At 39.4% G+C, this 24,529-nt stretch overlaps 4 protein-coding genes across 6 annotated transcripts in view; 3 read left to right on the top strand and 1 right to left on the bottom strand.

The window, feature by feature from the left end:
• LOC5570412 (cadherin-86C) overlaps positions 1 to 24,529 on the top strand; it is a 649,107-nt gene that overhangs the window by 312,572 nt on the left and 312,006 nt on the right. The gene's annotated exons all lie outside the window — the stretch shown is intronic.
• LOC5570405 lies at positions 5,706 to 6,419 on the bottom strand. Its single transcript, XM_001659063.2, has 2 exons — positions 6,320 to 6,419; positions 5,706 to 6,257 (listed from the first exon to the last, which is right to left on the bottom strand). The coding sequence occupies exons 1-2, from the start codon at positions 6,333 to 6,335 to the stop codon at positions 5,731 to 5,733; spliced, it is 543 nt and encodes a 180-aa protein (XP_001659113.2). The 5' UTR covers positions 6,336 to 6,419; the 3' UTR covers positions 5,706 to 5,730.
• Positions 16,262 to 17,181, top strand: LOC110676205. The gene is made up of 2 exons (XM_021843160.1): positions 16,262 to 16,461; positions 16,523 to 17,181. Exons 1-2 carry the CDS (start codon positions 16,445 to 16,447, stop codon positions 17,067 to 17,069), a joined length of 564 nt encoding a protein of 187 aa, XP_021698852.1. The 5' UTR covers positions 16,262 to 16,444; the 3' UTR covers positions 17,070 to 17,181.
• On the top strand, positions 21,362 to 22,153 carry LOC5570410. Its single transcript, XM_001659064.2, has 2 exons — positions 21,362 to 21,494; positions 21,548 to 22,153. The coding sequence occupies exons 1-2, from the start codon at positions 21,479 to 21,481 to the stop codon at positions 22,099 to 22,101; spliced, it is 570 nt and encodes a 189-aa protein (XP_001659114.2). The 5' UTR covers positions 21,362 to 21,478; the 3' UTR covers positions 22,102 to 22,153.

Raw genomic sequence — 24,529 nt, 5'->3', positions numbered from 1 at the left:
GAAAAATGCGACTTTTTTGTTTGGGTTGAACAAATGAGTATATTTTTCTAATAAAATTAAAGGAAAACTACCTAGTGTGGACCTGGGAAATTAACTCGAAATTGAGTAATTGGGCTCAACCAATGAATTGCGTCGAGACAGCGCAAAGTTGAGTTGAATTCCGTATCCTTGTACAATGCTTAGAAGGTTTTTCAGGAGAATTCCTGTAGAAATAATTTGATGAATTCCTGAATTTTCGTGGACATTCTTGAATAAATACCAAAAAAGAAATTCCAGGTTGTATTTTTTTTTAAACTTTTTTAAGCAACTCCAAAGAATGGTTTGTCGTTGAAATCTTAGAGTAATTCATGTTGATTTTTTTTTAACTCAAGAGTGGTCGCGCATTCAACCATTGCCGACACCACCTCGCTCGAGCTGTGCATGAAAAGCGAACTTTTCTCAGGGTGCGTGTACTCAGTACACGCATGCGACCGATCTTGGGTTGAATAAACCTGGGATAATTCTCGTGAAAATTCTTGAACGAATTCCTGGAGGAAGATATCCCATGTAAAATTCATTAACTGTAATTTCTGGAGGACTCCATAGCAGTACCTTTAATGGAATTCCTGAAGGTATTCTTAGAAGGATCTTGTAGAATCATCTAAACAAAATCTTTGATTCAATCTCTGGAACTCGTAAAATTTCTGAGAGCATCTCGGATGCATTATTGTAATTAAGCATGACACAGTTTTCTGTAGAATCTCTGTGCAGATCTCCGTAAGAATCGAAGGCCAATCAGGAAATCTGCAGCGAAAGCATAATGGAAGAAAATTATTGTAATAATAGGTTCTTATTTGTTTATAAAATGTAAAATAACACGAAAGAGCGTGTTTTTGCTACTACTTTGGCAAATTTTCCCGCTCAAATAATGGCTATATGCCTCTTTACGTTTCAATTAGGCTGATTTTGATGCACTTTGAGAGTTCTTCTATGGATATAACAGTCTCGTGTTAAAAACCACCAGTCATCCACCGATGTAAATAAATACATAGATGGACCTGTCACATGAAAAGGCATATTCTTCATTGCTCCACGAATCGAGTTTGACAACACTCCAAGTTATTTTGACAGATCATCCACTTTCAAAACTAAAACAAGGAATGATACTCTTTCTTGCCTACTTACAATATGTCAATGTGTTTTAGAGGTTAATGTAGTTATTTATTGAAGATAAAGTAAACAAAAAGAGCTTCTGAATGATAAATTGGTCCTTTTGAAATGGAACGCGAGAAATTCCACCGATTCTTACTTGTATCTTACCAGGTGTTTCTGTTGTAACCTTCAATTGTTTTCTTTTGCTAAAATTCTTCCTGATTTTCATCATGAATTCTCAAAAGATGCCTACAAAACTTGAAGATGCCCAATGCTTGAAAAATTCTCATAGGAATTTTAATTAATTATTTTTTTTTCCAGACTTCCATCAGAATGTCTTTCTTTCATGAATTTTTGAATAAAAAAATGTTTATTCTGGAAGTTTTTTGGAAGTTTATTACAAATTTTGGGCTTTCCATTCGCATAAGGGATATTTCTTAAGTTCTTCCAAAGATTCTTTCAAAAAATCGTGTTGGATAGGTAGAAAGCATTATGCTGTTGGTATTTTTTTATACATCTTCAGAAGTTTTTCCAGAAAAAAAATCTATAAACTTCCCCAGGGTGTTTTTGTATGTGAAATTCTTTCAAAAAATTCTTCGTAGAATCCTATTTACAGGGTTCCACAAAGAATCTTTTAAGCATTCTTCAAAATGTTCATTCGAAACCACTGCTGGGATTGTTTTCAACAATTGCTCCAGGATTTTTTTTTCAAAGCAGCAAAACTGCTTTCAGGAAGTTCTTTAGGATTTGTTTGGAACTATATTAATTCTGTGTAATAGTACCTCACACTGGATTACTTCTAATGTATTCAGTGGCAAGATATTTTTTAAAGTAATCATTTAGGAGGAGCACTTATTGGAAAATTCTTTGATATATCTTGCACGAAAAAAGACTTTCACAAATCTTTCAATAATCCTTGCAAGTATTCATGGACGAATACCCTGTTTTGAAGGATTTTTGGTAGAAGTTGTAGGAGGATTCCATAGAGAAGTCCCTGGAAGAGGTCCTGAGGGATTCCGTGGACTAAAAGATTATTTCTTGCAAAAAAAAAAAAAAATCCAGAAAATTTTTATGAAAAACATTTCGAACATATTTGAGAAGAAATATAGTAAAAGTTTGTCAAACGTTTGAACAAGTAATTTGATAACTATCTGATTAGATTCCTGGAATGTTTTTCATAAAAAAACCATTATTTAGATAGGACACTCGAAAGAAACATTTTAGGGAATTCCAGAAAAAATCTCATATTTTTACATGCAATATTGTTTGGCCGAACTTCTGTAGAAATTCAAGTATTCAAGTATTTCCGGATCATCTCTGCTCCTGCACATGTTCGTGGCGGAAATCGTAGGAAAAATACGGCTAGGATATTATGGATGATATTTACTTTTGAGAAGTATCTATTGTGAAATTCAATCTCGCTATGCATTTCTGAGGGAAGCTTTCTCGGAAGGCCTGGAAGCCCTGTCTCAATTTTAGCACCAAACGCTTTAGTTCAGGTCAGAAACACATGTTACTAATTTTTTTTCAAAGATTTTCGTTGGTTTAAGTTCAAAAAAACATTTTTTACGGTTTATGAGATTTTGTCACACCCCTTGGCTTAACCCCAAATTTTTATTATATTTTGTTTTCCGTGTCCCGTCTGAAATGACAGATACGAACAACCCCAGTGTTAAAACTAAAAGCCCTGTGGCATTTTTATCGACAAAGTGAACGTCAAACATGATCAAAAGTGTCAAGGTTCATATCTGGAATTATTTTTTAAATTAAAGTTATATTATATAGCCGATATTTGAGCTGGAAAAAATGTTTAAGTAGTTGCTAGAACATGCTTTTCGTATTATAGAATAAAAATGAGAATTCTTTCAGCATTTAAGGACCCGATTCCTCAACAAATCCTTGAAGACATGACAAGGAAAAAATTTCAAAAGAATCACAATAGATATTTGTGTACGTATTCTTTACTTGACTTTATATTTACTAAAGGACGAACTTTTCGAATCTCTTGAAGAATGTGTTGTGTAGTTCAGGGATCGATCCGACGACTTCCTGACTTGATGATGTCTTTCGTTGCTACGACTTTGTTCAGCAATCGTAGCAATGGAAGTGCTCTTGGGCAAACTTTTTTAGGTGGACAGCTGTCCATCGTAGTAACTATTATTGGAATGACAGGACAGTGCAGGTGACCGACCATCAGAAAAGTGTAAATATGACAATAATCAACTACCGCACCGTTGAGTTCGTAAACTATTCATAACGAAAGTACGGATGCCATTGACCTGGGGCATCACCGCACCGTTCGAATTTCATTTATGGCAAATGGGCACAGTTCGTGATTTGTCGGTGGAGATTAATGCCTACCGCGCACAGTAGTCCAGGTTTAAACGTTCATTGGAAACATATCAGGATAATGTTTTTTCTTCCTGTTTTCCTTCATTCTTATTGTTGTGGAACTTATTTTATAGTAGCAGACCTAATTTTTACCATTTTCATCATTTTTTTTGGTTTTCATGGAACAAAATTACTGTTGTTCATACATTTTGTGGCTCTCTACAACAAACAAACGAATGTTTAGGCAATCTTTGGTTAGACGATTCTTCTCAAATCAGAATGCGGAATTAAGAATAAGTCCTTTTATTATATGACATAACTACAAAAATAATTGTCAAGTTCAAAAGGTGAACATTGCGTGAGAAAAAAATTACATCAAGGAAAGTTGAAGCTGAGTCAAGAATAATCTTTCCATCAGAAAATGTTTTGCTGAAAACTTATCTTTAATGGGAGTTTGGGAAGATAAAGTTTTTGAAGCAAAATTAGAACGTCAGAAATAGTCCAAAACATTTTTTTTTATTTTCCGTGTTTGTTGCGTACATTTAAGCTCAGATTTTGGGTGGATTATGTTTTCCGTGTACCTTTTGAAATTCCGGATAAGAAAATCTCCAGTGTTGAAAAGCAAAACCCTAGTGTTTATTTTTTCGGCGAAGTTAACGTCACGCATGATCAACAGTGTCAAGGGTGAGATTTTTACTCATTTTTTTTGGTTTAATTGGGAATTAGCTAATGTTCTTTCATAATGTTAAATGAAAACAAGATATTATTACACATTATATGACCCTATTTAAAAATTTTGGAACATTAGCACCTATTTGAGGTCCAAACATTAGGAAAACATTTCTTTTGACTGTACATCAACTTAAAAACACGTTTGGAAATTGAGTTTTCTCCAGCCTTCTGAAATTCTGAACCTCCGTGGGACGATGTTTGGCATTCATAGGCCTAATGAGGATGTGGTCGTAGTTCGGATATAAGCAAAACCTGTGAGTTAATTGCGGTTTGGCGACCTCTCGATGACCAATTTGGGTACCATCATACCGATGGTCGTTTTGAAGAAGATAGTCGAGAGAGGAGGCAACAAGTTTCGATTCGCGGGACATGTGCAATACACCGAAGTAGGTGTTCAATTTATTAGCTGGCGATGATGATGATGATGATGATGATGGGGAACTTTTTATGGAAGCCTATTTGTCGGTGATTACCATTGAAATTTGCGACGTTCTGGGGGAGAATCACGATTCAAGTGCTTCAGATTAGATGTTTGCTAATTGGTGGAAGCTAGTGAGTTTGGTCAATTTGTGAACTCAAATCTAATAGGGTTCTAAAGCCTTATCCTCATGTTTTTCCCAAACGCATAAGCTTACGTCAGAATCACATCTTCACTAAATTTTTTAATGTTTTGTATTGGTGTAAGTCCAAAAAACAAAATCTTTTGAGTTTATACCGCACCCCTAGATCTTAGCTCTGATATAGGGTGAATTATTTTTTCCGTGTACCTTTCGAAATGTCAGACAGGAACAACCCCTGTGTCAAAATGCAAACCCCCAGTGGGTTTTGTCGGTAAATGTAAGTCAGAGATCAAAAACAATACATTTTGAAATTCGAACGCATTTTTAGAGCAGGAAAAACTGCCAAACTAGTTGCAAAAACGATCCTAAAGTCTTGTTTCTACTTAAACACCAAACGCTTAAGTTTAGGCTAGAAACAAATGTTTATTCAATTATCTAATGTTTCTCATTGGCTTAAGTCCAAAAAACATGGTTTTTTTGTTTTTGGGATTTTGGGGGCTTTGGAGGTCTTCATATCTACAGGCGTGACCAGAGATCTTTTGAAGGTCAATGAATAAGGTTCATACCCAAGCAGACTCAAAAAACATATTCTATCAAGTTTGGAGTCCAACGGCTTTGTAGGGTTATTCAAGAACTTTGACAGCTAATCGATAAGTTTTTGATCGATCTTATCGTTTTGCTATCAAACAACCCAAGTCAAATGTCAGATCGCCTAGTCCCTACTAGAAAGCGAGCTTCTTTGTGGCGACCATTTGCGCTCGTAAAAAGCTGGATATGAGTATGAATGTTGTTCGTAAACCTTCGGGAGATCACTAGTTGTGCTTGTAGATCTGAAGACCTGATTCCCACGGAAAATTCATGGCTGACCTAGATCACCAAGGTAAATTCAAAACAGGTACAAACGGTACAAACTGCAATCCATAAAACGAAGTCCAAATCGAAACAAAAATCTAATTAAAATATCTTTCAATTTTTATTAGTCCTCATATGGACAGCTGTCGACCCAGAGTCCATCGTGAACACATGTCTGCTGCTGGAAGCTGAACGAAGTTCCCTTGGCACAGGGCATCGATATCCCCGCAAACAACCCCTTATTGGGGTCGTCCGGTCGCGTAGAGATAGGCCGGCACTGACAGAATTGGTTCTTCTCCGGATGGCACTTCAGGGTATTAATGTCCTCAAATGTCTTGCACGGAACCGATACACAGTCGTCACCTAATGTATCTCCTGGAATGCCACAGTCCCGATCATCCCGCATCCAAGGATGAACACACACTTGGTGCTTGAAACTGAACACCGTTTCCGGATCGGGACAGGGCATCACCTGCAGGACCCAGGCGTTGCCCAAGCCCGGACGACACTGGCAGAACCTGGCCTTATTGATGTGGCAGTACAGGGTGTTGATATTCTTGAAACTACTGCAGCTGGCAGATTCACAACCTTCCGGACTGGTCTGGGCCTGGGCGATCCGAATCGGTCCGAAGACGACGAGTGCGCTGAGAACTAGGTTTAGGAAAATTGATGAAGATGAGTTGCAAGGGTTCTAGGTGTTCACCAGCACTTACCAACTAGTTGGAACATGTCGATGGAGGAATCTACGTTGCACTGGCTTCTGATGGTGACCGAAGAATCAACCAGTGGTTTTATAGGGAATCGAATTATCGGTACGACATCAAAGTGTTATCCGTTGCAAAATCGATGCAATCGGTGTTGTAACCCTTGCCAATAGATTGCTAATTCTGCAAATTGAACACAATCTTAGACGTTATCTGATAAGGCATGGGTGAGATCCGGGTTCAATCGCGTTAATCCCGACAGGTGACGTCGTTTTGATAATAAATCTGGTTGTGTAAAATAAATCACGTAACGTTAAATCAAAGCGTACCGTACTCTCGTGTTGTGCATACGCAAAGTCTTTCTGTAGACAGAAGTTTTGAGACTACCTCAAGCAATTAAGCAGTGCTTTCCAGTGCGAATTTTGTACCTATTGATCCCTTTTCGATCCTTGTTTGGACCCGTACCCTGATTCTTTGTTCGAGCCTTTAACGAAAGCTAACAGACGTGGTAAACCTTTTTGGACTACGTATTGGGACAAAAATCTCTTAGAAATCTCCTCCGGAACGATGATTGCATCGTAATGAGCAATCAGCTCTTCAAATACTTTGAGCAATTTCTCTAGAGACTCCTATAGAAGAATCTAGGGATCTTTCCTAAAACCTCTTCTGTGATACTTATGACATTTTTGGATCCCCAGAAATTCCTAGATAAATCTCTGATGGAATGTCTAAAGCAATCCATGGAGAAATACTTGAAGTAATTTCTCGATATTCTTTAAAGGATTTCTTCAAGGACTTCAAGATATTCCTCAATGAATTTCTACAGAGACAAGTGGTTTCAAGGGATTCTTCCTAAAACCTTTCTTTGAGATACTTCGGAGGAGTTTTTCTAAGCATTTTTGGATAAATCCCTAAATGGATCTCTGGTGGAATGTCCGAAGGAATCCCTGGGGAAATAAGTGAATGGATTCCTTGATATTCCTTGAGAGAAATCTCAAGTTACTCCTTTAGAAGATCCCAGGCATTTCTCCTAAAACCTCTTCTAAGACACTTTGGAGGAATCTCTTAAAAAATCTGGATTCCCTGGATAGAGCTCTGGTGAAATGTTTAGAGGACTCCATGGAGGAATAACGGGAGGAATTCCTTAATATTCTTTGAGGGAATTCTCCAGGGAATCCTCTAGAAGATTACAGGGATTCCTTCTAAAACCTCATCTGAGATACTTCGAAAGAATCTCTCAAGAAATTATTGAATAAATCTCTAGATAAATTTCTGGTGGTATGTCTCGATGAATCCCTGTAGGAAAAGCTGAAGGAATTCTTTGATATTTCTTTAGGAACTTCCTGTAACGTCTCCAGAAGATTCCAGGGATTCCTCTTAAAACCAGTTCTAAGATACTTCAGAGAAAATCTTTTAAGATTTTTTTGATTTAATCCCTTGAAAAATCTCGTATTGAATGTCTGAAGGAATCCCTGGTATAAATTAAGGAATTCCTTGATATTTCTTGAGGAATTTTCCAAGGGACCTCTTCAGAGACACTTCGGAAGAAATCCTTAAGGAATTTTTGGATAAATCTCTAGATAAATCTCTAGTGGAATGTCTGAAGGAATCCTTGGAGAAACAACTAAAGAAGTTCCTGAAGGAATCCCAAAAAGAGCAACTGGTGAAATCTTATGAGGAATTGCTGAGCATATCCTAGAAAAATCTACTGTCAGAATTCTTGAAGGTATCTGAACGAATTTGTAAGAGAACTCCTAGCAGAATACTTGGAGAAACCCTGGAGGAGTCCATGTGCGTATCTCTGCAGAAAGTTCTAAAATTATATCTACAAGCATTCCTGGAAGCATATCAGAAGTAATTCCTGCAAAAATCCACAATCTTAGAACTGGAAGAATTCTTGGACGTATTTATTGAAAAAATATCGGAAGAATTCTTGGAAGAATAAAAAATAAGCTAGGATATTGCCTAGAGGAATCCCTGTTTTTTTATTGACACCTGGGAAAATAATGAAGGAGAATGTTGAGGTTTAGGAGTATACTTCACTTAACAATTCCAAGGAGAAATTATTTAATGAGACCCAGGAGGAATTTCTGTTGAAGTTTCTGGAAGGGTTCCCGCGGTGCTTCCCAGACCGTTATTATCAGAAAAAAAATCTCCATCAAATACGAGCTCACCAATCGTTTTCTATCGCTAAGCTGCATGCCTGAGCAGAATTTAAGAAAAAATCGTGGGACCCGCTTTTAAGTAACGCATTTTTGAAGTTGTAAATCTACACAATCAGTGTTATTCAAACATTTTTTTCTCTACCGTGATTGTCAGAAGAAATACAACATCGACCGAAGTTAGAGTTACGCCCTTAATTAAAAGGCATAACTGAAAGAAGCACTAGTTTTAAATAGTTTCAAGAGGCATTCTAGTATCGTTGATTATGTTTTGAAGTTGAAAGAAACAAACTACTATTACATTTAATAGAAGTTATCTATAATGAATTAATTTTTCATAGGCTCAAGTGCTGTAAAACATTACGGAGCCAATTCTTTATGATTGTGAATCGTGAAAAAATTGTATAGCAGAATAATCTGGATACCTAGGTAAACTCAAACACTCACATTGAGCATTGTTACTACTTAGCTTAGCTTCAAACATTTCTTAACTCCAGCAAAAATTGAAAATTATGATAAGTGTTTAATTTTATAGACAAATATTTAAAATTAAGACCCGCAAGTGAATTTAAAACGATGTTGAACTCCATAGAACAACATAAAAGTTCTTGCTTTATACTTCTCATTTTTTGCTTCCATTTTATACTACAACTTTTTAAGCCGTTAGTTTCCTTCTATTTAATACACTGCACTGCATATACAATGGTAACAATTCTAATTAGTAGTGATCACAAAACCAAAACCGGAAAGGAAAAACTTAACAAGATGTGGAAGGGGCCAGATAGTCGTAGCGGTAAACGCGCAGCTATTCAGCATGACCATGCTGAGGGTCGTGGGTTCGAATCCCGCTGGTCGAGGATCTTTTCATAAAGGAAATTTTCTCGATTCCCAGGGCATAGAGTATCTTCGTACCTGCCACACGATATACACATGCAAAAATGGTCAATCGGCAAAGAAAGCTCTCAGTTAATAACTGTGGAAGTGCTCATAAGAACACTAATCTGAGAAGCAGGCTTTGTCCCCAGTTGGGACGAAACGCCAGAAAGAAGAAGAAGAAGATGTGGAAGACAGCTACCCTTAACAAAAAAAACTTAATATCTGGAAATACTCTTTGAGGTATACTTGCGCACTGCTATATGTACAACATGTTACCATGTGTTGCGTGGGAAATCTATTGAAACGTGAGAACATGGGATCACCAGATAATTCAGAATATTGAGCTACAAAAATTAGTTTAGTTTTATGATCATACCGGCTCCGCAATGCCCTAAAGCACTTGAGCCTACAAACACTTAATGAATTTTGAAAAACTTTGATGGTGTTTAGTTGTAATTTATATTGGAAACTCTCTTAAATATGTCTAAAATTTATTTCTAATGTTTACCCCTAGAAAGGGCGTAACTCTTAAGGCCCAAACGCAATGGTATCGGAACGGCAAAGGAAAGCGGAACCGGTTCGCCAGCATGAACTATAACATGCTTGTCGACTCAGACTTGGTTCACTTTCGTTCGTTGACAGCTCAGTTAGGATGGTGTAATTCATGTTGGCGAACCGGTTCCGCTTTCCGTTGCCGTTCCGCTATCATTGCGTTTGGGCCTTTGGTGTGGTCGAGTTTACAAATCATTATTCAAACCAACTTTGAACCAAGGTTCAATGGTATGCCTTCTGATAATCACGGTAATCGAAAAAGATGTCTTTTTCTAATAACGGTCTGGAAAGCACCGTGCTTGTGTAAGATATACACTCTTTTTACGACCGTTCTTTTTACGACGGTTCTTTTTACGACTACTTTTTCACGACCGAAATTCAGATTATTAAAAATAGAAGATTATGATATTCAGCAAAATTGTTCAGTAGATTAAGGGCTTACATATGGTGGTCATTGAAATGCGAAGTTCTGCCACAGGGGGCGCTATTGAGCATAGAAATTTTGTTTTGTGAATATCTCAGGATCCTGGCCATTTAGAAAGATGGCGCCTTCGGCAAAGTTGTTCCGTAGTTCAAGCGCTTCCATTATATAAAGCCATGAGATTTAAAATTTTGCCACTAGGTGGCACTAGTGAGCATGAAACATTTGTTTTGCGGATATCTCAGGATCCTGGCCACTTAGAAAGATGGCGCCTTCGGCAAAGTTGTTCAGTGGTACAAGTGCTATCATTATAAAAGCCATGAGATTCAATTTTGCCACCAACTTTGCCGAAGACGTCATCTTTCTAAGTAGTCAGGATCCTGAGCTATCCGGAAAACAAAAGATGCATGCTCACTTGTATTGCCTGGTGGCGCAAAAATTGAGCAGTGTTGCCAGCTACGATAAAATGTTGAACCCTTAATGAAAAACTGGATTTTAGTTGAAGAGTATTGCTATGCTGCTGAGCATTCTATTTTTCTATTCCGCTAAAATTTTATGGTTCTAACCTTTTTTTTATACTTCTTAAACAGTGTTGCCAGCCACATGAACATTTGTGCTTCGGCCGCCTGTATGGTACGCAACACTTCCTTCAACTTTGGTGATCATTCGGTATCGTTACCTTTGAAATTTATTGGTATTTCCATATCACACCCCCATATGATTGGCCCTTTTGATAACAGTCGAGCAGTGTTGCCATCTATTACCGAAATATGAAAACTTGAACAGCCATTTTGGAAAGTTCTCAACCCATGCTTCAACTTTGCCGTATATCTCGGATTCACATTTTCCACATCTAGATGTTCCATTTTTCAGCAACATTATTGCTAATGGCTTTGGAAGTTGGATTTTTGATGCACTTTACCCATCACACTTTTTTCTTGTGCACACACAGTTGCCAGAACACAAAATGTAAATATGTCAATTATTAAACTTTTTATATGAAACACTTTGAAAAATCCATGCGACTGGCAACCCTTCTCATCTGTTTGACAACAATAAAAAGAAGTGGCAAGTCAATATCAACAAACTTGCTTTTCTTTCCTCGACCGTAAACAACGTTCCTGTGTTTTTGATTTGTTTTGAGGTATTTATATAAAAATTGTGGTAAAACAGTTTGGTTTCATACGAATACTGGTGATTTTGATACTTTTTATAGCTCAATGGAAGACGACGTCGAAAGTGATTATGATAACCGTGCGGAAGAAGTAAACCCATTGGATGACGTGAACTTGGAGGACGATTCCGACAACTACCCAGTTGAGGCCCTGGACGAAGAGGATCATCCCTTGGTTCTTCCCTTGGATTATGATGACGGAACGGAAGATTCCATGCTCAGATACGACGAGCATGATGAGCCGATGGATAAATCTGTTACCGCGAACCAAAAAACCAACTTGTCGCTGTGTGCCTCTTTCTTCAAGCGTCAATTCGTTGGTGAGACATCCGGCAGCCTCGTAGCATCCAAAATCATTTCCGGCGATTCCGTAAAAGAGGTTTTAGAAGGAATGTGGACGATTGTTAAGACAATCATTTGCCGTGAAGTGATTTTCATCGATGAGGATGGAAGCCAGACACCGAGGTGGAGCGACGATGAGCCGACGGTAGACGACATGCAAAAATTCGTCTACTTGCAAAATCAGCGCAATCGACGGCGTGTGAACATCGATCAGATAAGCAGCAAATTGCTTATCAGCTGGCGCGGCAAGGATATACGAGTACACGTTCACATTTATTCGACGGCTGTTTCCTGTAAACAACTATGGGAGCTGGTTGACAAGCAGTTAGTGAAGTTCCAACATACTGACCGAGCAGGTGCACCCAACAACTAGTCTCTTTCTCAGCTAGCTGATGAACTTCGAGAGCTACATGGCAGTCACTTCACTGGACACGCGAGCTCATGGAAACTATGGGCAAACTATATCCACACGGTGCCAGCGCATGAAAGAGAAATGAGAAAATCGGAGCTACCACCACATTCCATCATCAAATTTTTCAGATCTGTTCCAATCTCGGAAGCTGTGAAGTTAGAAAGCACTCGACAGGGATTATCTGTCGCACGTACAATCAACGATGCCTTTTCCACGGAACTTGCAGAGTTGGAAGAAGAAGCTGACCAGTTGATTGCTCTGGGACAGAGGGTGAAACATCGCATAGCTGCCCTACGAGCGCGCTCTTTGATTAATTGCAGTCTGGTATCAGCCATGCAAGAATCTACAAGACCGGAAGAAAACGAAATCAGTCGTTCGGTTGCTGAAAGGGTAACGGATATGCTAGACGTAGACCACATGTAATAAAAGCAAATCGATTTTATTTAAGTTTTATTTGATGTTTTTGTTGAAATAAATGGGAAAAATCGTATAATATCGAATTCAATTTCTGTAATAATTTGATGATCACTTATTCGTCATTTTGAGACAATCCAATCGAAGGATCAAAGGTGCCACCAGGTAAATAGCCACAATGCTTGAAAATTTTGGAAAAATTGTAATTCTCCAGTTCCATGAAAGTTTCAAGAGCCAGCAATGATAATTTTTCGTTTTTGTTTTCAACATTCATTCATTTATTTAGTTAACATCTACACAGATAACACTGAATCAACAATTTCACGCCACAATACTCGGTTCGTGGCCGCATCTCTCCATCCTCGGTTCTGCCCCACGCTCGCCAAATCGATACGCACTTGATCCGCCCACCTAGCTCACTGCGCTCCACGCCTTCTTGTACCAACCGGATCCGAAGCGAACACCATCTTTACAGGGTTGCTGTCCGGCATTCTTGCAACATATGTTTTCAACATATGCTTTCCTTATTCGTGATTTTGTCATTCCAAACATCATCTCTATGGGATTGAAGAACGGGCAATAAGGAGGCAGAAATACTGGTATGATGCCCACAGATCGTAGGTAAAGGATGATATTGGGATCGCAATGGATCCTGGCCCCATCCATTACCCACACTGAATTGGCTCCAGGATATCGACGTATTTGATTGTTCTTGAAACAAAACTCACGACAACAATCAAAAAAAAATTTCCTCGTGAATGTTCCTTCCGTTTCAAATGAATCTAGAACTCCGTGAACACCCAGGAAACACAGGAATGAGGCTCTAGGGCGGCGCACAAATTCCCCACGAAAAACTAGACGTTTCCCTTTAGCTCCATAGCCGCGGTTCCTCAACACACCTTTGTTGTCTATCGATACCTCATCAAGGAACACTAAATGATAGATGTCCCAATCGAATGAGTTCATTTCTGCGCAATATCGAAGAATTTCGTACTCTTTAATTTGAATAGCCCTGCGTTCTAATGCCTTCCAAGTAAGTCCTTCAGCGTACAAAATTCTGCAAGATTCTACCCCATTACCCCGAATGCCATTTCCCAGAATGCCACCACCCCGAATTCCATTACCCCCAATGTACCATTACCCCGAATTCCATCACCCCGAATGCTTTTTCCCCGAATTTACAATTATCTTCACATGATGATAATGATGACATTTCCCCATGATATTGGAATTCGGGGTAATGTCATTCGGGGTGATGGATCATTCGGGGTTTTGGAATTCGGGGTAATGGCGTTCGGGTTAATGGCATTCGGGGTAATGGGATTCGGGGTAATGGGGTAGAATCAAATTCTGCAAATACTGGAACCACTGATTTTTACCTGAAAATGTTGGTAGAATAGCTCTTGACATTCTTCCAGGTACAGCACCGGATTTTGATGGTACAAGGCCACGATCCATTGCCGATGTTTCGCACTGAATTTTTGGAATACTTGGTGGCGTTGCTTGGAAGAATTTAAACCAGTTTCCTCGTAGGCATCTATCCAGCTACTGATGGTTGATTTGCTCTTCCGGTATATTAGGGCAAGCTGGATCCTTGTTATTCCGAGAAAATAATAGTCATAGAGGCAATGATACTTTGTATTCGTGCTGGCGTGTTTATGCTGAACATTCTGGAGGATTGCGTTGACCATTTTGAGGACAGAATGTTTTATTTTTTCAACAAAAATAGATCGAATGGTTTCAGAACCAGAAAATTAGAAACAATCAAAACAAAACAGTCAGTTCAGACCATCAAACAACAGATGTTCAATTTTGACATTAGTCGATGTCAAAATTGTGTCAGATCAACATGGTTGCACTTATGATCACACTTCTGTAACCGTCACACTTCCATACTGTGCGGTTCGATTTGGTGGGAACAGCGCAATATTGTAACCCTGATTTTTTAACGACCGATTATTTTTACGACCCCCCGATAACGGCCGTAAAAAGAGGTTGGGGTGTACCAGAAGCATTACCGGATACCCCCGTTGGTTTGACCCCATTTAATCTGAAACACTTTTAAATTTGTACCCCGCTAATTTGTACATCGTTCAGATTAAAAATGGGCCAAACGTCATTCAGCTCATGGAACGGAGTGAAGTGAAATGGAACGCTGTGAACCGGAACGCAGAATCAAAACAAAACAGTGAAAGAGGTAACCAGAAACACGATTCTAGGGTGACTAGATGTTCAAATTAAAAACAAACCTCGTTGGTTTCGCATAAGGTACCGTTCAAATTAGCAGGGGTGTACGGTAATAGGAGAAGTACTAAGTGGAGAAGCACTAATTTGAAGTATTCTTAACGGAACATATGCAGGTATTCCTGGACTAATTTCTAATTCTAGGAGAACCTACACAAGAACACCTGGAAGAAAATCAGAAAGAAATCCTGCAGAGAATAAAGATTTTCTTCGGGCTTCTGTGACAAAATCTAATAGAACGTCTAATAGAAATCCCAAAAGAATACCTGATGAAATCTCTGGATGGAATTTTACAAGAAACAACTGAACGGTTGTTCAGAGGAATTTTTGAACGCAATATTGTATGGAATATCGGCAGGAATTTCTGGAGATAACCTTCAAAGAATCCCTGGGCCATTACTTCGAGAGAAATTTCAGTAGGAACCCGTGAAAGTTGTGCTAGATTTCTGTAGGATTCAAGGATTCTGCCATGAGTATCACCAAGAATAGGGCGATATTCAAAACTGAAAAGGCAATAGATGGCTCTTTTTCAGTGGTAGTAAAAACGAAATCCTGAAGCAAAGAAAGCACCACGGAAGATGAACTAAACACAACAAGTTATGTATTCACTTTGCACTTGATTTCTAATCACTACATTTTTGATCCAGTTTCTTAATTACAAGTAATATACGTTTTTCATTATTTTCCATACGTTTTGACAGTTCTCCGACTACCGTTCTTCCATGCGCTTGTGTTGAAAGTTTGAGAAATTTGAGAATCCTAGCGCGAAAAAAAGCCAATGCAGGGTTTCGATCTACTCGGTTAAACTTGAAATGTTCCACTACGGAGGATGTTCACACTTACCTACAATATAGATTCTTTTTACAAGTGTAATTTTGAGAAGGCTGTTATGGTTTGCCAACTTGTACACCAAGAATGCAATAAGACTACTGTCTTTTCAATAATTATTTCAGATCAATAGGGTAACGACTGTTTATTTCGTTCATAACCGTTAACAGTTGGCGCTAGCGGCAAAAAGTACAGCCACCAACCTTTCGAACATTCAGTTTCTCTCACTGGCCGCCAAGCAGCGACACTGATGTTTGTATTCCACTCACTGATCGCGTTACGCTGGATTCTCAAATTTCCCAAACTTCCAACACAAGCGCATGGAAGAATGGTAGTCGAGAGCTGTCAAAACGTATGGAAAATAATGAAAAACAGTAATTACTAGCAATTAGGAAACTGGATCAAAAAAGTAGTGATTAGAAATCAAGCGTAATGTGAATACATAACTTTTTGTTTTTAGTTCATCTTCTATTGTGGTTCCTTTGCTTCAGGATTTCGTTTTTACTATTGTGCATTTAGGCAAAAATTGTCGGCAGGTCGCTGGCCAACTGGCAACTTTGCCTACTTCCGATGCTATTTTCTGTTCAAAACATATGATCTCGCAACACTGTAACTAGCAAATCAAAACAATAACATTTTCGCGTTCAGTTTTCCTATCGTTGGTTTGTGGCAGTAAATATTTGTTGGAAAATAGCCAAAAACAGCAATTATGGACGGAACTTTGCAGTAAGTTATAAAAATTTATGCTGACGGCTCTTTGAAAGTTGAATAAAATGTTCAATTTTAGGAACCCAGAGGAAGCTGGCGAGTATTGCGATTACGAAGAGTTGGATTTGGATGAGACAGGAACAGGTGAAGTTGAAGGAGTTGAAGATGCTGATCACTTGCACGATACCAGCAAGTACGTGTTCTCGTTCACCGGGATTTTCTTTCAAAGATTCTACAAAAGCCAATTGCGCCCCAAGGAATGGACGAGAATGGTCATATACGGAGACACTGCCACCGAGATCGTCGATTGTATGTGGGAAATTGCGTTGGCGAAAATTGAGCGGCAAGTGGTATTTGATGAAGTTACCCCTCGATGGTCGGAGAACGTAAATCCCACCGTAAATGATGCCAACGAATTTATTACACTGCAAGACACCACTAAAAAAAAGTTCTACGCGATTGATTCACTTACTGCCAGAATTTTGAGAAGCTGGAAGGGAAAAACGATGAGAGTTTATGTGTACGTTTGGTCAACCAATGTGCAAACAAGTGCTCAACATCAAGCAATACTACGTAAGCTACTCTCACCACAAAACACGGACCGTGCTGGAGCACATTCAGTTTGAGACGATTCTGCTTTAGCGGATGAGCTGCGGGACACTCATACACACCTGGAAGGCCATTACAGCTCATGGCTGCTGTGGGCAAATTTCATCCATTCGGCACAGGCATTTAAGCAGGGAGAAATGAAGCAATCTACAGCACCACCAATGCAACTATCGAAGTATTTTCGATGGGTTGCCATGTCAGAACCGAGCAGATTGGAAGCTGTGCATAAAGGAATGATCGTCGCACAGAACAACAACAGTGGATGGCTGAGAGAAATTGGAAACGTGAAGAAGACCTTACTTGACTGCAAAAATATGTTAGATGGAGCTTTATTAAAGGTGGAAGAGATGGAACGACGTGGATTAGTTGGAAACGATCTGTTGGATTCCATGGAGTTGGCTGTTCGCCCAGAGGAGACGGAATTGAGCCTGCAATTGGCAAATAGTGTAATTGACTGTGAAGACGTGGATCACCAGTGAGATACATAAGTAACGTTTCGTGGTTTAAAATCACATGTTATGTCAAGCTTATAAAAATAATAAGTCATATATGCTTCTTTGTTTGTTTTATTTCTTATATTCTGAAAGAAATGGCCTTTATTTATTTATCTGGTTTGGATACTCAAGTCAAAGTTTAGTACATCGTGCTGGAGACCTTTTTCTGGTAAAAATGTACCGCCAGGTAGATACCCACAGTGCCCAAAAATTTTAGCGCATGGATAAACTCTGAAGCGAGCCATAATATCACAAACGTCTGGTAAAACAGGAGTTCCTTCAACGTGTTCTTTCTTCAATTTTCTCTTAATCAAACCAAAAATAACCTCAATTGGGTTGAAGAAAGGGCAACACGCAGGTAAAAAAATTGGGATTATGCCGATTGATCTTAGATATCGTATTATATTCACGTCGCAGTGAATTCTTGCCCCATCTAAAATCCAGACGGAATCAAATCCAGGATATTTTTGTACCTCTCTGTTCCTCAACGCAAAGTTACGGCAACATTGAAAAAACTTCTTTCGATTAAAAGTTCCCTCGGTCCAGAAGCTTTCTAGCATTCCTCCAATACCTAGGAAGCATAAAAAGGACACTCGTGGTTTCCTACAAAACTCCCCACGATATAGGATTTTTTGTCCAATCACGCCGTATCCCTTCTTGCGTAGCATATCACGATTGTCGAAGCTGACCTCGTCCAGAAACACAAGATTACAGAGATCCCAAGGAATTGCCAACATTTCTCGAACAAATCTTGTTATTTCGTCCTCCCGGATCTGTATCGCTCTCCGTTCAATGCACTTCCATGTCATCCCTGTTTCGTGAAGGATGATACATATGGATGACACACTGATGGTTGTAAAAAATCTTCTGTGGAATTTTTGCTTTGCCTCTTCAAGGAACAGAACAGAACAGGTTCTCGACGGTAAAGATCCACCAGCCATTCCCTCATTGCGCCACTGAATTTCTTATATACCTGCTTTTGCTGTTTTCTCTTATAGATCCCGTTTTGTTCGTATCTGACGATCCAATAACCGATGGTGGATAAAGATTTCCCATAGATTCTGGCAAGCTCCATTCTGGAAATTCCCAGAAAATAATACCCGTAGAGCGCATGATAAACGGTATTAGGTGAGGCATGCTGGTGCCGTACTGTTTGAATAATCGGACTGGCCATTTCTGACGATCGAAGATTATTGATAATACTATAAAGATGTTGAAAAACACAGTTTTACACAATATTAATAAGAAAAAATATCCCTCTGTTTACCTTCCGATTCTGTTAACCAAAACAAGTTATAACTCATCATACCGTATCTGCCAAATTCAAATGTCAAAAAACTTCGGAAGTAAGTTCGGAAGTCGGAAGTCTGGACTTCCGAACTTCAATTTAGTGCTGGCGACACAATACCACTGAAAAAGAGCCATCTATTACCTTTTCAGTTTTGAATATTGCCTTATTATCCACTTTTGCTCTTTTTCACCAAAATCGCATGCACGAAGACGTACCAAGCGAAATCTGATTATCGATCGACTGAGCCATACCACATTAGAATTCAAATTTTCTTCCCATCCTCCTGTGTGACTTACTTCACCGAGCATCTTTTGACACCATGGAAAACCTTCTTACATTTTCACTGAAGGATTTCAGTGCAATCATACGCCGTAAAACTTGTGTAATTCAAGAAAGTTTAAGGAATTCTCTTAACGACCGCGTATAAATGACAACGTAAACAAAGTTTTCCATCCGTCCGAACTGAGAAAAACAAAACGTGTACGCATCAATGAAAGCGTTATATTTGGCGTAGAAAACGGTTCAGGGAAGCATCAAAAGACGATTTCCCCGTAGCTCACAACAAAAACACGTTGAAGATAGTTTCTCCTTTTATTTAGTTGCCTTCACAATTGTTTACTCATTTACTTGCGTATTTCTAGGAATCGTTTAATATTTTAGCAATAAACATATTCTATCAAGTTTGCAGTCCAACGGCTTTCTAGGATTATCCAAGAACTTTGGCAGCTAATCGGTAAGTTCTTGATCGATCTTATCGATTTGCTGTCAAACGACCCAAGCCAAATGTCAGATCGCCTAGTCCCTACCAGAATGCTGGCTTCTTTGTGGCGGCCATTTGCGCTCGTTAAAAGCTGGATAGCACACTAAAACCAATTAGATCATTATGCGTCTTACCCAGCTTAAACCCACGTTAATGAGTAGTTATAAGTTAACGTGAACAACCCAAAAGTGTCAGATGACGTTCCAAATCAGCTGATTGGGAAGCACTTTGACAGTTCTTCTATGGAAATGACAGCCTCGTGTTTGCACCGGTCCTCCACCGATGTAATCAAATGCATAGACGAAGCTTGTCAACCACATATATATGAGATTCTACCCCATTACCCCGAATGCCATTAATCCAAACACCATTACCCCGAATTCCAAATCCCCGAACGACCCATCACCCCGAATGACATTACCCCGAATTCCAATATCGTGGGGAAATGTCATCAATATCATCATGTCAAGATAATAGTAAATTCGGGGAAATAGCATTCGGGGTGATGGAACTCGGGGTAATGGTACGTTCGGGGTAATAGAATTCGGGATGTTGGCAATCGGGGAAGTGGCATTCGGGGTAATGGGGTAGAATCATATATGAACCGTGGTCAACATGATTTTGACATTTTTGGGAATAGGCCTTTTCATGTGACATTGAAAAGGCCTGTTCCCAAAAATGTGAAAATCATGCTGGCCACGGTTCATATATATGTGGTTGACAAGCTTGGAGGGCCCGTGAAACGGTTCCTTTGATTGTAATTGTTTTCGCCGCACTGTGTGCCGCCATGCATTGGTTTGGTCAAAAGTTATACTACTTAGCAGTCAGAAAAATCCACACATTTCATCATGCTGCGGGAATGGCGAGTGATGCCCAAAGTTATATATAATCTAGTTGAACATTTTATTGTAACGTTGCAGTTGTGTATTTCGACCACTCACTTTGCCACAGGGAGCCGTTAGTTGTGAGACGAATAAAACTGATAGCGATCGAAATGAAAATGGATACGACGGATGTTGGAATTATTTCCAATAAACGATCAAGATTTATCAAAATCTTTATTGCACAATGCGAAAGCCGTGTAGGGAAAGAATAGTCTGGCATCGGTTTGTTTCAGCATTATTCACTGAATACTGCGAAAATTGCAAGTTTCTGACTGATCAAAGCATATTACGATGAATATTAGCAGATGACCCTAATCAATTTTCCAGAAGTTTCATTCTAGTTTTAGTCTATATGTATAGGTTCCAGCTGCGAGGGGTTCCAGGTTAAATTTCCATAATGGAATTCAGGATGTATCGCCTAAATCCACCAAATTCGGAAATACTACACACGATTGGTGATACACTTTGCTTCCTCACTTGAATCAGAGAGCCACTTGAATGCTGCTCGAAAAAAATGTCTTAGGCACCGAACTGATTGCTCATTTCGATGCCAATTTTAACATTATCCATTGAAATCCAGTGGAAGGAATCACTTACTCCAAAGAAACGCTCTTCTTTCCATGCTTGCCACGTTTAGACAGTTGGCAGCACGAGAGTACGATACGTACTGATTAAACCTACCGTGATTCACCTGAGGCAGCAGCTAGGGGTATATTATTAGAACGACGTCACCTGACAAAGCTTATCTTTCGAAGTCGCGTGGACGGCCTGCATCCAGATCACGCCCATGCCTTATCAGACAATGTTCAACAGTGTGTTCAATTTGGAAGCAGTAGCTATTGGCAATGGTTGCAAGTTGCAACACTGATGGATCGACCCCCGAAAAAAAATGGAACTTTGATGCCGTACCGACTTGCGAATTCAATTCCTTATAAAACCAAAAGATGATTCTTCGGTCATCATCATACGCCAGTTCAACGTACATTCTTCCATCGAAATGTTTCAGCTAGTTGGTAAGTGCTGTTGAACACCTCGAATCCCCTCAACTCAATTTCCCTGAACCTAGTTCTCAGCGCACTCGCCGTCATCGGAACCCTTCCGATAACCCGAGCTCAGAATGGTCCGGAGGGTTGTGTCGCCGCCAGCTGCAGCACTTTCCAGCAGATCAACACCCTGTACTGCCACGCCAATCCGGCTTGGTTCTGCCAGTGTCGTCCGGGCTTAGGCAACGTCTGGATCCTTCAGGTGATGACCTGTCCCGAGCCGGAAACGGTGTTCAGTTTCCGCCATCAGGTCTGTGTCCATCCTTCGATGCGGGACGAAGCCGAGTGCGACCCTGCCGGTGCCGGCGATGGACCTGATGACACCGACATTGAAGACGATGTTGACCGTGCCTGTGAGCTGGCTCCTTGTGGAACTTTCGAGGAAATCAATACCCTGACGTGCCATCCGGATGTGAAGCGATTCTGCCAGTGCCGACCGATTTCGACGCAGCCCGAGGATCCCAATAGGGGACTGTTCGTGGCGATAGCGATGCCTTGCGCTGAAGGGACTTCGTTCAGCTTCCGGCAGCAGACATGTGCTCGCGATGAACTGTGGGTCGACAGCTGTCCTCCGTGAACGTCTTTGGATTCAAGTTTTGGCTAATAAATAATGAAATCATGTTTTGGAATTGATTGGAGATTCGATTTGGGAGCAAAAGGAGAAATCTTCCATTCTTGCAAGTATGAAGAAAAATATCCAAACTACATCGGCTACAGATGACACATATGCTTCGTCTTTTGGCGGAGAGGCCTGTGTCGTCCGCAAACAAAGATTTTTGACATCCCTGAGGCAACTCAGTTAAGCCAGATGAGCAATTATTGAGTAATATTGGTCCCAAAATGCTGCCTTGAGGAACACCAGCTCTTACAGGTAGACTATGAGTCTTGGACTTCTGATAATTAACCTGAAGTGTACGATTTGAGAGATAACTTTGGATTATTCTAGCAAAGTATGTTGGAAAATTAAAGTTTTTTAATTTTACAATCAAACCTTCATGCCAAACACTGTCGAATGCTTTTTCTATATCTAGAAGAGCAAGACCAGTAGAATAGCCTTCAGATTTGTTGGAACGAATCAAATTTGTTACCCGTAAAAGTTGATGAGTGGTCGAATGTCCATGGCGGAATCCGAACTGTTCATTGGCAAAAATTGAATTTTCTTTGATGTGGGCCATCATTCTGTTCAAAATGTCCTTTTCAAAAAGTTTACTGCTAGAGGAAAGCAAACTGATTGGACAATAACTAGAAGCTTAGCATTTTTCCATTTGTCAGGAAAATATGCTAAGTGAAAACATATGATAAATATATCAACTAAAAATAATAAGCTACTTTCCGGAAGTTTCTTGATGAGGATGTTGAAAATTCCATCATCGCCAGAAGCTTTCATGTTATTGAAGTTTTTAATAATAGTTCTCACTTCTTCCAAATCAGTCTCACAGGCATTTTCGAAAACGTTCTCTTGATTGAGAATATTTTCGAAGTCCTGAGTAGCTTGATTGGACTTGTAAGTCCTAAATTGAAATTGTGCGCACTTTCAAACTGCAAAGCAAGTTTTTGAGCTTTTTCGCAATCAGTTAGTAATAATTTGTTTTCCCCTTTCAATGCCGCTATTGGCTTCTGAGGTTTTTTTTTTTCAAAATTTTAGATAATTTCCAAAAGGGCTTGAAGCCAGGGTCCAATTGGGAAATCTTATTTTCAAAATTTTTGTTTCTTAATTGTGCAAAACGTTTCTTGATTTCTTTCTGCAAATCCTGCCATATAATTGTCATAGCGGGATCGCGAGTGAGTTGAAATTGCCTTCTCCTCACGTTTTAAGAGGGATCCAGAGTTTAAGATCATCGTCTATAATCACGGATTCAAATTTTATTTTATTTTATATTCATATTTTGGAATTGCAATGTTCCTGGCTTCATCAGTGATTTCTCCAAGTGCTCCAATATAAATTTGACCAGGAATGCCTCTGAAATTTCTTCCGGGATTCTGAAAATTCCTCCTACCAAATAGCCTTAGACTCCTTTAAGATATTTTTAGGGTTCTTCAAGAAGTTCCTACATGGCCTTCTGGTATATCCTAAGAAAATCTTCCAGACATTTCTGAAGAGAGTCCTTAATGGTTTTACCCAGTTACTTCTCCTGAGATTCCGTCAGTAATTTCTTCAAAGCCTCCATAAAAAATTTCTCTCGAGACTCTTTGGATCTCTTCCGAGGATTTCTCCATGGCATCCAGGGATTCTTGTTATTCAATGGTCATCCAGCGGTTCCTCCAAGGATTCTTCCATAGAATGTTTAATCTATTTCTCTATGATTCTTTAGAATGTTCCATTGGATTTTTTGTAGCAATTCCTTCGAAAATTTCTGCAGGGTTTCTAGGAATTGCTTCAGGAGTTGATTGATGAATTCCTCCAGTAATACTTCCAGAGATTTCCGTATTAATTTCAATAGTTCCTTCAGAGATTCTCCCAGAGATTCTGCAAACTATTTCATCTATGATCCTTAAAAATGTTCATTTTGCATCTTTCTAGCAATTCATTTGAATTTTTTTTTCAGTGAATTCTTGAATCTTCAGGGGATCCTTCATAAATTCCTCCCCTAAAACTTCTAGAGATTTCCTATGGGCTTCTACCTAAAACTCCTTCGTAAAAAGCTGTATGCATTATTTCTTAGGTTCGTCCTGGCGTCCCTCAGTGGTTCCTCCAAGTGTTCCTATAGAAATAAATCTAGGTATTCCTCGAGAGATTTCTCTTGAAATTTTTCCCGGGATTCTGCAATGAATTCCTTTGAAAATTCCTCCAAAAAATAGCCGTTAGGGATTCCACAAGTGGTTCCTCCATTTAGTGCTTCTGATATATCTTAAGAAAGTATTCCAGACATTATTCAAGAGAGTCCTTCAAGACTTTACCCAATTGCTTCTCCTGAGATTCGGTTAGTACATTCTTCAAAGCCTCCATAAGAAATTCCTCGTGAGACTTCTTAGAACATTTCCTACGATTTCCCCATGCCATTCAG

Source organism: Aedes aegypti, chromosome 1 (genome assembly GCF_002204515.2).
Source record: "Aedes aegypti strain LVP_AGWG chromosome 1, AaegL5.0 Primary Assembly, whole genome shotgun sequence".
Lineage (NCBI taxonomy): Eukaryota > Metazoa > Arthropoda > Insecta > Diptera > Culicidae > Aedes > Aedes aegypti.
Note: the sequence above shows the minus strand (reverse complement) of the source record. Positions and strands in the feature narration are given on the sequence as shown.